At 43.4% G+C, this 13,159-nt stretch overlaps 1 protein-coding gene across 1 annotated transcript in view; it reads right to left on the bottom strand.

Annotated features, from left to right (window-relative positions):
• Positions 1-13,159, bottom strand: part of plxnd1 (plexin D1) — a gene marked incomplete at its 5' end in the record, with an annotated part of 152,229 nt that overhangs the window by 72,910 nt on the left and 66,160 nt on the right. The window contains 2 exons of the mRNA XM_083895357.1: positions 930-1,035; positions 10,836-10,981. Coding sequence (XP_083751483.1) covers positions 930-1,035; positions 10,836-10,981 — 252 coding nt within the window. The remainder of the gene's footprint in view (positions 1-929; positions 1,036-10,835; positions 10,982-13,159) is intronic.

Below are 13,159 nucleotides of genomic sequence, written 5' to 3'. Positions count from 1 at the left end.
TCCCGACACACACACACACACACACAGTCTTATACACACATGCAAACACACATACTCCTCACACAGAGATGAATAGCCCTGTCCAGCTCTTCAGCAACCCCACTCATTTCTATCCCCGCCATGAACCTTGCCTCAAGGGAAACCTCTTATCCTCACCGACAGGACTCACTTCCTCGCTGTGCACAAACGGAGGAGAGCCATTGTGTGTCTGTGTGGCAGAGTGGGTGTAAGGAGGCAGATGTTTCCTTCTAAAAAGGTTTTGAGGAAGGAGATGCAGCGGAGAGACACGCATCCTGTCTCCCCGAAAACTGTTTTCCCTTTCTCCAACATCGTCCTCTCGGAGCCACACCCTCTCGCACACGAGCATCTCGTGGGGGTTTGGTTGAACGAAGCCCACGAGGAGTTCCCACAACAGACGAGTAAAAAAACGTTTGTTGTTCGGGACTTTCTTCATCCTCGCGTCTCGATTAGGGCTTCGAGATCCAGGCGATTTCTCCGAGGGATGACTCACAGACAGAGCGGCTGTTAGGAGCCGCACATGCGAGAGGCTTTTCCAGCTCCAAATTATACAAAGTCTTTGTCTATGAACAATAGAAACAAAGAGCTTACATGGGTATTTCCACTGGCTGAATGCTCTTAATCCAGTGGGAGACTGTGTGGGTTGAGGTCAGTTCGCACAATACCGGCCAACCTCGCCACGACCAGCGATGAATTAAGAGCAAGAGGACATTCCAAACAACTCCGTGTTTGTTTTTGCTGGCAAGCCGAGCGCAGAATGACGAGCCGTGCTAAGTTGCAGAACGTTAAAAGATTCACATTCTTCTTCTGAATCTTAACATGCATCTGTTAATGCTCAAAACACACACACCAGGGGACGGTTGGGAAGAGAGCGTAGAAGAAGGATGTAAAGACAACAGGAGGATACTCACTAAGTATGAGAAGGTCTCCTTTGATGTCCCCTTCCCACTGTGGTCCACGTCCACTTGGACAGTGTCTGTCCGGACTTGTTCAGACGACCCGGTGACGCACACCAACCTGGGGGAATTAAAAAAAAAAGAAAAACCTCCTTATTTGTACGCACCACAATCTCATAATATCAGCAAAGAACAATAACGTAATTCAATTTAGTCAAAGCAAAAACAAAAGACCGAGCGTGATGACCTCAGAGAGCAGTATGGATCATACCAAACAAGATTCCCGTAACCCAATGGCGGTTTACGGCGTCAACGTTAGCACACGGTGCGTTTCCGTGATGACTGACCGCAAAAAGACGCGCATGACGCCATGTTTACGCGTCGCAGCACCGGAGTCCAGGCACCGGTACCAGTTAGCTCCATTAGCTGCATTAGCTCCTTTAGCACCTTCAGAGCCGTTAGCGCGCCTACAGTCAAACTGGAGCGGTCTGTTTATGAAACGAAAAGAGCAGCGCTACAAATAACCAGCGTACCTGTGTACTGCGTATGTGTGCCTCTGTTTTTAAAGTTTAGCGTTACTTTAGAGACTCATTTTAACAATCGGGAGTCACGTAAACATGACGTCACGCGCATCTTTTTCCGGTCAGTCGTCATGGAAACGCGTCATGCATTAATGTACCCAACACTAAAAATTACATCTGCCACGCACAACGAATCCCAATGTATGGCAATGGTTTGTTTCTCCTGTGCTTTAACACATGACACGTTTCCATGACGACTGACCGGGAAAATGGCGCTAAAGGTGCTAAAGGAACTAACGCAGCTAACACAGCTAACTGGTAAGCAGTGCCTGGACTCGGGTTAATGCGCGGTGAGTTTCCATGACGACTGACAGTAAAAAGTCGCGCATGAAGTCATGTTTACGCGCCGCAGCACTGGAGTCCAGGCACCGGTACCAGTTAGCTCCATTAGCTGCATTAGCTCCTTTAGCGCCGTTAGCACGCCTACAGTCAAACTGGAGCGGTCTGTTTACGCAAAGGAAAAGAGCAGCGCTACAAATAAGCAGCGTACCTGTGTACTGCGTATGTGTGCCTCTGTTTTTAAAGTTTAGCGTTACTTTAGAGACTCATTTTAACAATCGGGAGTCATGTAAACACGGCGTCACGCGCATCTTTTTCTGGTCAGTCGTCATCGTCACATCTGCCACGCACAACAAATCATTTGTTTCCTCTGTGCTTTGGTGGCAGAATGAGCAGCAACATTGCAATTGTGTGGTCATGATCCATTAGTGACAACTACACACAATACAATAAAATAACATAAAATACAAAGATAACACACTGGCTAAGTAATAATACCAACTATTCCCTTCCTCACTTTGATGTTTTCATGGGTGGTAAAGCAGATGGTAAATGAGTTGATGTCGTAAAAAAGCAGAATAGGCGAGCAGAATAAAACAGTCTGGTACCATGGATAGAAATATGTATTTCGATGGATTTAAAAAGAACTAGAAACAAACGGGCATCATTAGAAATTAAACTACCATTTTGAAGCCTTGAAATTCTCGATTTGAGGCGTCGCCTGCCACCAGGCTCCTATTGGTGTCCACTCATACTGTATTTGATTGCCTAATAATGTTCATCATTTACAAAAATAACATCATGTATTCATTCTTCTATTAAAGAAGAACTAAAACAAGCAATTAAGAGCATTAACTCCTCGGAAAAGTGTAAATAAATCAAGAGAGAATTGTATTCAAACAGCAGAGTTGCCTTCTACTGGCTATTCAGTATGTTCTTATTTCCTGATTGGCTTCAGCAGGAAACCAAAAGACTGTTATTGAATTTCAAAAGCAGAAATGTTATATATTATATTTTTGAAAAAAAAAGAAGAAATGAATTGCTCAACACAAATTACAAGTGAGAGGAACCAATATGGAGAAGAAGCAGGCCCTGGATCATGAATGCTAAACAATGACACATAATTAAACTTGGGAGAATTGTGGTTATGAGCTAATTCATCAAACCGCATTGCATTTACATATGGAATCTAATAAAGCCGCGGCGATATCAGATATTAGGAGCTGTAAAGTTCAAAGCTCCTCAGACCAGATGTGTCTAACCACAGAGGAGATTAAGGGGCTGCTCAGGCTTGTTCCCCGTGCCTCCTGGCTGTGATTAAGCCTTGTGTCATCAGCGCGGGCTCTACAGGGACGCCTCGCATTAATGACACGTCGGTGTGCCGAGGCACAGGGATCTACTGTTCTGCTGCCTCGCTGGAATAAATGTACTGCGGGGAGAACACAACCTTTATCACCTCGCATGATTCACTTCCAGCTCGACACCCCGTCGGCTTATTTAGTCAGGTGCCTGGTGCTACAGTGGTTATAAATTCTCGGCGAGGGATTGAATGATTGACAGAGGAGTTGTAGGGGAATTTGCATGAGTGCAGGGGCTGTGTTTTAATGTAGGAGGACCTGGCAGGACGCGGCGGCGCGGTGAGCCTGGGCTTGACAGGTTTCCAGCCTGGGTGTGGTCAAACTGAGACCAGGGAGGAAACCTGTAACTACACGAGCTTTTAAATGTCAGGTCCTTTCTTACCGCACAGAACAACATGTTTTCTTTGTCTGCATAATGTACTCACTGAGCCAAAATTACTCACAGGTTTCCTCAACAATACACATATGGCAGTAAAAGCCACATGTTGAGAGCGGAGGTTTCAGTCCTGATCGCTGATTACAGGAGCATGAGGTAAAGAATATGTGCCGTGAAGGCATCGGGTTAAAGAAAACATGTGTTTGGATTCTGGATATAAAAATTAAACATGACTAAAGAATTTAAAGCCTAAACATCCTTATAGGTTGCATCAGCCCTATAAGTAGATTTAGGCTGAAGGGAATAAACAAACAAATACATCCTGTTATTTACAGTAGCATCTGCTGCAATATTGATATTATTCTGTTGGGGAAAAGATGAATGTATATGGATAAATATTTTCATGTATCATATTGTATAGTTTTGTACAGGTCAGTGACGATTGTTGGTGTTTGAAACAGGGGAAGCTCATTTTAGGCCCAGTTATTTATACATAATACTGAACAGTCGCGAGATTATGGGATACTGAAATACTATAATAGGGTTTTTATGTACAAATGAAAATAGTCTATGTGGCCAAGCAAATAACACACAACGAGCAGCAAAAACTGGTTCCACCTTTCACACGGTTCCTCCAATCATCATGCAGAAGCCCAGCATTGGCACCCGCCCATTGCTCCATTGACTCCCATGCGTTATTTGTCCGCTCACCGCAGTGAAACAAAATTGAAATGTAAATACAACGCAGTACATGTTTGACGACATTTTAGATGCTGTCTCAGAGCAATCAACACTGGTACAGATGGATAACTGCGTGACAGTTGGATGGAGCTGTTAACGGCACGCTCTTAGAAATAAGGGTTCCAAAAGGGTTCTTCTACAAGAGCTGAGGTTCTACCTGGAACCGTTTGCTTCTGAAAAACCCTTTTCCCGAAGAAATTGTTTTTCAAGGGTTCTTGGTAACACTAATGGTTCCAGTAAGAACCATCCAGAGAGCCATTTAAAAACCCCTTTCCTGAATAAATGGTTTTAAAAGGGTTCTTGGGGGATCCTATGAGGACAAGCTGATTCTACTTAGCACTTTTATTTCTAAGAGTGTAGTGACTGGTTGCTCCACATCTTATCCACAAACCACTGTTTAAATCCCTCTCTTAATTTAAAAGAGTGAGCTGTTTCCTGACAACCGGCAGTCAAATATAAACATGTAGTTTTAAAGAAAGAAATGTTAGATTTTGAATGCATTGTCTTTAAAACTCTTTCACGGCACAGGCACCCTGCTGTACTCTATACAGCGTGTTTGCGTGGGTGCAGCGACTGTGATGTTGATGCGTTGTGATTCCAATCACAGGATATGCAGGACTCGCAGGAGGAAGACGCGGAGCCAGGACTGACCCCATGCTCCTCCATGCACATTCCAGCACACACCCTTTGTGCGGAGATGTTATGGGTTTCAGAGGGCGATATTTAGGCTACAGCAGAGACGTCTATGATCATTTCCCTCGAGTGGATGATGGAGGATCATCAGCAATCAAATCTCGCGACTGTTGTCTGGGCTCTGCTAAATGGACGGGGCGAAAGCCGCTCGAGGGTCGTATTAAAATGATCGGGAGGGCGGCGGAGAGGGTCGGAGTCAAACATGCAGAGGAGTGCTCCAGTAAATGAGGTGTGCCGAGACCGACTGTGCCATTAATTAAAATGTTGACGACGGGAGAGTGGAGCAGCGTCTCTGCAGAGCTGCACACTGTTTTTGTCCTTACGACACGCAGATGTGAACTTTAGCCTCTCAGCACACGAGCAGACACTTGTTTCAACAGCCCGGGTAAATGAGGTCACATGTGCAGGTGTGTGTGTGTGTGTGAGACAGAGCTGGTGTTATTTGTATGAGAGGCAGAATATGGAAGCATCTATCTATCTATCTATCTATCTATCTATCTATCTATCTATCTATCTATCTATCTATCTATCTATCTATCTATCTATCTATCTATCTATCTTGCTAGTTGCTATCATGCTAGTTAACGTACAAGCTATCTATCAACTTATCTATCTACCTTGCTAGCGGGCTAGTTAGCTTATGATTATCTATCTATCTATCTATCTATCTATCTATCTATCTATCTATCTATCTATCTATCTATCTATCTATCTATCTATCTATCTATCTTGCTAGTTAGCTAACGAGCTATCTATCTATTCTAGTGTACACAATTTATGGGATTTTGTACTAAAGGCATGGAAAGCAACTGTGAATTGTACTATGAAAAAGAAAGATATGAAAGTAAATGAAAGTAATATGTACAGTATATACTGTGCTGTGACACAGAACGCTTTTGTCTTTCATTAGTCTCGCTAGGTAGCTAGCTAGCTAGCATCTTTTATCCAGCTGGCTAGGTATCTATCATCTATCTATGCTAGGTAGCTATAATTATAAACATACTAATGCATACTAATTAAATGATATAATTATCACAGCTGCTAGCTTGCTGCTAGCTTGCAGCTGCCACGGAGGATTCTTCCTTTGAGTTAATTCTAAACTAAAGGTCCAGAGTGTTAATTGAACAGAATATACGAATCACACGTATGTTTGTTGAAGTGTATATTTGCTTTGAAATAAAACAATCTGGTTTTGTATCTTTAGCATTTTATATGTACGTGTATGAAGAGGAATTACGGTACATCCTTTCTGGTGTGCGTAGGCCACCGTAGTTTCCCAATTTTAACCAACTTGAATTGAACTAAAAATCAGTGTTAAGATAAAAAAATGAAATTATGCAATTACACACATACAGAGTACATAGACAGTGTCTAAGTTAATGATATGTGATCAGATCAAATGAAATGTAATCAATCGAGACGGTCCCCACAGGTATAGGAGAAGAGTGATGTACATGAATGCATGTATAAGTCAAATGTGCTGACACTGTAAGATGCGCTGACGTGTTATGATTTGTCAGTGGCACTTCCAGCGATGAGGGCATGGCGTCGCTGTCATAACAACCAGCCTCAGGAGCCAATCGGGAACGACGACGCGGGCATGAGATCATCCGTGCAGTGAAATGTGATTCGCCGTTTTGTACGTGTGGTTTTGGAGGGTGGGGGTGGTGGTGGGGGGGTGTGGATGTGTCAGGCAGCCGGAGTGACAGGTAAGACCCACGGGTCACCCTTGAACTGGTTTTAATATAATGTCTGGCTTCAGTGGAGCAAGACCAGACAAACAGTTCCAGTCAAGCAGTGTTACAGATACTGAAGGAGAAGTTTGGATGTTATTGTAGAGTTAGCGACATCCACTGAGCTCTGTTATCCCTGTGTTGGAGCCGGGTCCTGCTGTCTCCATGGTGATGCTGTGATGGTCCCTGAGCTAAGAAGAGATGGCAATGGAGCCGTTTAAAATGAGAGGTGTGCTGCATAATAATATTTGTGAAAATTAGCCTCATGAATACATGAAAACTTAACCATGCAGGGAAGGTTCGACGCTACAAAAATGTCTATTTTCGACACACGTGTAACGTGATGGCAGGAATAATCTATGATTGTGATTTGGGAGAGGAGGTATAAGCTTGTCGATTACATCGTCGCAGCTTTTTTTAACAGAAGGTTAAATTACCCGTTTTTTAATTCTGCCATTCTAATGTTTTATTCATCACTTTATCACATCTTTCCAACCCAGTGTGTGCGTTTCCTGCAAACCACAGATACACGTGAGCTCACTCTTTCCGAACCAAAAATATGCATTCATTATTCACACGACTACAGACGCACGTATCAGTGTGATGGTGTTTCAACGCTTTTGTGTGGCGCCTGTGGCTAAAATGGATGTGATGATTTAAACATTTTCTGGTTATGAATGTGATTAGGTTTTCCTCCCCAGGTGTCAAACAGTTAAACACACCAGGGTTCTCACAACAGCAGTAAAACCTGCTGTGTCACTCCATCAAAACACACCAGGATGATGCAGCGTTTTCGGTCTCGACTTGCTTTTCCTACTTTCCCCCAAACCCTTCCACAAATTTAGCCTTAAACGACTTAAAGGGATGTGATGGAGACGTCTGGAGACTATCGATGTGCATATCTGTGTTGATAGAATGTTTGAAATAAAACCAACCTTGCAATTGAAGGATTTTTGTCTCAGCAGCAGCAGCAGCGCGTCATACTTCCTGTTAGGCTATGGCAGCGGCGGACTGATTCCGTATGAGTCGGTATGAGTGTTTCTAATGCCATGCTAGCGTGTACCGAACTAAATATATGTCCAAAGGTAATCCATCTGTTGGAAAACTGCTAACGTTTACGCTAGCATGTTAGCATAAAGTCTGTTAGCTTAAATGCTAACACTAACGGGTCCACTCACATAGCAGAAGTGAGAGCTGTGTTGGTCTCTGTCTTTGTTAAGAAGTACAACCACGATTTAGTTCTTCTGCGTCTGCCGTTACAATTGATTTGCCTCAGGTGCACTGTGGAGTCGGTATGAGTGTTTCTAATGCCATGCTAACTTGTACCATTGACTTGCGCTAGCCATAGCACCAGCGAACTCTGCAACTAGAAGAACTGAATGACATTTCTTGAAAACATCTACATCACACCGGCTGAGTTGGAAAATAGGCCTTATGTCCAAAATTATTCGAACTATCCCTTTAAAAATGTGGACATGACAACAATAAACTTCCATGTTTTTACCGTGCAGAATGCACAAATCCAACGTCACCCGTGATTTGCAAAGAAAAGTAAAATAACAACATGTTTCAGGCCGAATTCTTCTGCAGGAGCCACTTTCAAAAAAGCTTTCTTTGTTGTGCAACAAATATGCAGCAACACTACCGTAGGCCCATAAACATGGGTCATGCACTGATTTGCATAAACCGTTACCGGCATTTAAATCTTTGCTGTGTTTCTGCACTTCAAACTTTTTTTTTAAAAGAACCATTAAAATTTCAATACGTTTCCAAGCCGGTGAGTCATTTTTAGTGTGGGTCAGCTTACTCCCACTATCCATTAAATGTAATAGGTCACATAAAGCAGCTATCAGTGTGTTTTCTCATCAGCTGAGGTTTAGTCACACACCGATTCAAAGTTCTGCTTCTACGCCGTCGTAAATAGAGTAGAGTATGTGTCAGGATTTGTTTAAGGTTTGTTTTCCACTGTGACAACACCTTCATTCACCTGCTCTGATTGTCACACCTTCTGTGTGCTGCTGCTATCTACCCGACGCCTCACCTGCTTAACAGCATACCGGGTTTCCATGGCAACAGGTCATCATCATCATCAGCTAGCACCTTACTCATCCAGGCTGCAGTATAATCACATATTTTAGCATGTGTATCAATACAAAATATCATATATATACTGACATATAGGACAATCTGTTACTACACTGTCATTTTGGCAAAGGAGATAATCCATCAATCGTCCATCGCTGATGCTGCTTATCCTTTGGCTGCATTTCCACCGAGCAGTGCAGTGCACGTCCACTCGCTGTGTGATGTTTTGGAAACAGTAAAACCCTCGTCTGACTTGTGCGGGACAGATGGCGATAACTGACGCCAGCTACGTAAACAGCGTGACATCATAGCAGCATGACACAAGACTTAGCCCTCCAATGAAATCGGTGAAAAAAATCGAACATGACACACGGAGAACTGCCGAGCACTGACTTGGGGAACTCCACACTGAAAGGCCTCCCTGGGATTTGAACTGACAACCTGTCTCCACAACAGAGGACTAGGCACCAAACTAGGGTGGAAAATAAACCTTCTCCAGTGCCGCCTTCTCCATTTTGAAATCCAAACCTATCAAAGAACCGTGCTGAACTATCCACCTTTAAGCTGTAAAGTACTAGATAGATAGATAGATAGATAGATAGATAGATAGATAGATAGATAGATAGATAGATAGATAGATAGATAGATAGATAGATAGATAGATAGATAGATAGATAGATAGATAGATAGATAGATAGATTCCTGTGCCGGACGTCGAGCTCACGACTCTTCCAGTGACGACACTCTCTGTCGATCAGTGACCGACAGTCTGTTGACGTCATATTTTGGTGTGGGCTCAGTTCACCTGGAACCTCGCCAGAGCAGGTACTAAAAAAAGGTACCGGGCACTATCGCTAATGGAAAAGCAAAAAAAACGAGTCGAGCCAGGTTGTGCTAGAACTGTACTGTAATAGAAAAGTGCCAACATATGTGTTTTTATACATGATATTTTCTGATTTTAGTCTGTCGCTGAGAATCTTTAAAGACGTTTGATGGATGAAATTCATGACTGATATGATTAATCTTGCTGTGAGGCACCAGTGTCACCTCCCTCACCACCGTGCTGCCAAATGTAGTTGATAGTAAAAGTGTGTAGTAACATCTAAAGGTGATAATCCTCTCACTTTCCACAGTGTGTCAGTGAACTATGGTGGCCTGGCCTGTACCAGAGAGGACGTAAACACTCTCTGCTCTTCTACGCTCTGCCATTCTTCCTTCTTTGTTGGTTAATGGGTGGATTTATGTTGGCAGAAACAAACTTTTTCATTTTTGTAGTAAACTTGCTGGTAAAGCAAGGCCCTGGCCTATGTTTCATATAAAAGGCTTATTCTAAGGCTACAAAAAGTGAAGGATTTTTTTTTGCAAAGTGATTACGCACTTGCTCACTTATATACTTATAGGTAGCTTACTAAATTACACGACCGTTCAAAAGTTTGGGGTCACTTAGAAATGTCATTTTTGAAGGAAAAGCACCTTTTTTTCAACGAATATAATGAATGTACAAACTTCTATGTACATAGGTGTATAGAGGCCCATTTCCAGTGTTCTAATGGTACATTGTGTTTGCTAATCACGTTAGAAGGCTATTGGATGATTAGAAAACCCTGGTTCTTTGGAGAAAGCAAAGTTTTAAGTGCAAAATTCAACATATTTCTAATCTTGTCAATGCCTTGACTATATTTTGTGATAGTCAGAATTATGCTGATTATACTTAACTACAGTAGACCATCCTTTTTGTATCGTTACAGTGTTTGGGGAGGAGTTATGCTAATTATGGCTCTGGCGTGTCATCGAGCCATATTTTTAGACGCCAACTAGAAAAAATTCTAACAAAAGACCGGATAGGAACTGTTTTCAGTCCTTACTCATTAAGGCTTTACTATACAGTCGTATCTTTTCTATAGGTGACCCCAAACTTTTGAACGGTAGTGTATTTTTTTCACACACTTGACCTTTAAGTGCTGGTTCACAAATATCAAGAGAGGAGAATAAGTGGTGTCACTCACAGTTACACACAATAACAGCAGACATCATATCCTGTGAATCATAACCCACACGCGTGCTGTGTTACTTACTTCACAGAGACGGTGTAGAGATCGGGCAGGAGACGACACGGCGCATCTCCGATGAGGACCGTCACTGCGTCCGCCCTGCGGCCCAGGTTCCTGCCCTCGATTGTCAGCAAGGTGCCTCCTTCCACCGGACCACTCAGGGGCGAGATCTGACAAAGACACGGTGAAGTAATGAGCCGGGAGAAAACAAAAGGAGAGCCCTCGTCATACGCGCGATAAATTAGCGCAAACAGATTATCTCCTCCAGAACATCCCTCTAATGATGGATGACAATGAAAGTGACACGAAATTAGACGAATGAAGACGCCATGTGTGTGAGTGTGTGTGTGTGTGTGGAGCTGACATGGAAGGGAGATAAGGATAAGTGGCCCCCGCGTTAAGTGTTCCCTCCTCTGCAGGCTGAGATCCGAACGATAAGACGCAGTGTTTAGGTGTAGTAGTATATACACATGCAAAAAACGCAAGACTCTTAACTCTGCCAGTCTGAGACTCTTCAGGCGCTAATCCTCAACACGCACATGCAAATAAAGAGCACAGTGAGAGCCTCCTTCACAGCCAACAAGAGACAGACAGAGAGAGTGACGGCTGAAGAGGCGAGGCGGAGAGCACGGCAGGAAGATGGATGAGCGAGGAGGCAATTTAGGGAACTGGGTGTCGAGAGCAATTTGGTGGTAGTGGTAGTGGTGGTAAGAAAGAGAGTGAGAGAGAGAGAGAGAGAGAGAGAGAGAGCAAAGGGAATAAATCCACTATTTTATCTCCTTTCATCTGTTTTCCTGTGTCTGCTTTGTCAAATTCCTGAGTTCCCCCTTTATGTTGTTGTTGTTGTTTAGAGGCAAAACTCTCACGCGCCATTTCAGCCCCCTCGCCTTTGGTCTCTTTTCCACTCTCCCCTTCATTTCAGGAACAAAGACGAGGACCATCGCCTCTTCAATCACCCGCGGACACACACACACACACACACACACACAGCTTCGGCGATAGCATCTGCAAAGACCAGACAGAAGCGATCCACCGTCGTCTCAGCCACGCTACCCCGAGCTTTTTACCCAGTGACCCCGCCGACCGCGGCGCTGCGGTCGCCGTGACCCGTCGGTGTTATTAGCCAGGCTCTCCGGCTCTATCAGAGACCGAGCCCCCGGAGTGAAAACACTGCTTCTGTTTCGTCTGGGGTGAGAGGACAATGTTGGCTCTGCGTGCAGATCATTTAAAGCAGCGTCAGAGTGACAGCGCAGAAAAATAAACCAAAGACTTCCCCGATTTAGTGAAGCAATATTGTCTTATTGTTTTTTTTTAATACGGTTTGAAAACAAACATGACTGTAGAGCGACACCACAGGAAATGATGTCATTGTTTTTGAGGTTGCGTAAAGCTTTTAGGACGTTAACTGTGCCAACTTACACTGTGTATATTCCCGGGCAGGGCAAAAAATAATAATCAGATAAAGACGCTAGCAAGTTAAAGGTACAGTACGACACTTCTGTGTGTCCTCTGGGCTCTGTTTGAAGCTAAAGATAAAGCTATAACCAATCACAGGGCTGTTCCTCTGTATACAGGTTATTTTCAGTGACAAAAACTTAGAAAAGAAACCTTAAAAAAGTCGATAAAATATTGCAATAAAACCTGTATCAATATCAAAGGGAATTTTTCAAGGACCAATTCCCTCAAATCCAAGGGCCGAATGTGTTAAGATGGGAGGGCAACTTGTAAGAGCCGTTCCACCCATGGCGTCCACGTTTATTGATTTGCAGCATCGCTCTGCATCTGGACATGCGATTGTGCTTGGGATCTAATTTTCTTAGGCGAGACAGAGGTCCTGGAATTTGTATTTCCCAGGCATCGGGTCATTTACGCTCTCGCTTGCTTAACGCTATTTGCTCGTTGTCCAGCCTGGAATACTTCAAGCAATGCAGGGAAACAGTAGGTGGCGTCGTTACACACAAGTCAATGACACAAAACCTTTCAAGGGCCTTGACATTTTCTTTTTCAAATTCAAACTGTCATGGATTTCAAGGACCCGTGGGAATCCTGGCTTGCCTTGGGTCATCTGTCGTATGGGAAACAAGTATTTTACGTTAGTTAGTTATTATACTTAAGTACAGTAGACCACACTTGTTGCATTGTTACAGTGTTTGGGGAGGAGTTATGCTAATTATGGCTCTGGCGTGTCATCGAGACATATTTTTAGAGGCTAACCAGAAAAAATTCAAAAAAACAACAGAATGGAGAGAAACTGTTTTCTGTCTTTATGTCACAGTCGTATTTTTTTTACATACGTATTACTCTTTTACTAACACATGTAACGTGTGAGGAGGAGACTGCACTGGCTT

The sequence above is a fragment of the Microchirus variegatus genome (assembly GCF_963457635.1).
Source record: "Microchirus variegatus genome assembly, chromosome: 9".
Classification (NCBI taxonomy): domain Eukaryota; kingdom Metazoa; phylum Chordata; class Actinopteri; order Pleuronectiformes; family Soleidae; genus Microchirus; species Microchirus variegatus.
Note: the sequence above shows the minus strand (reverse complement) of the source record. Positions and strands in the feature narration are given on the sequence as shown.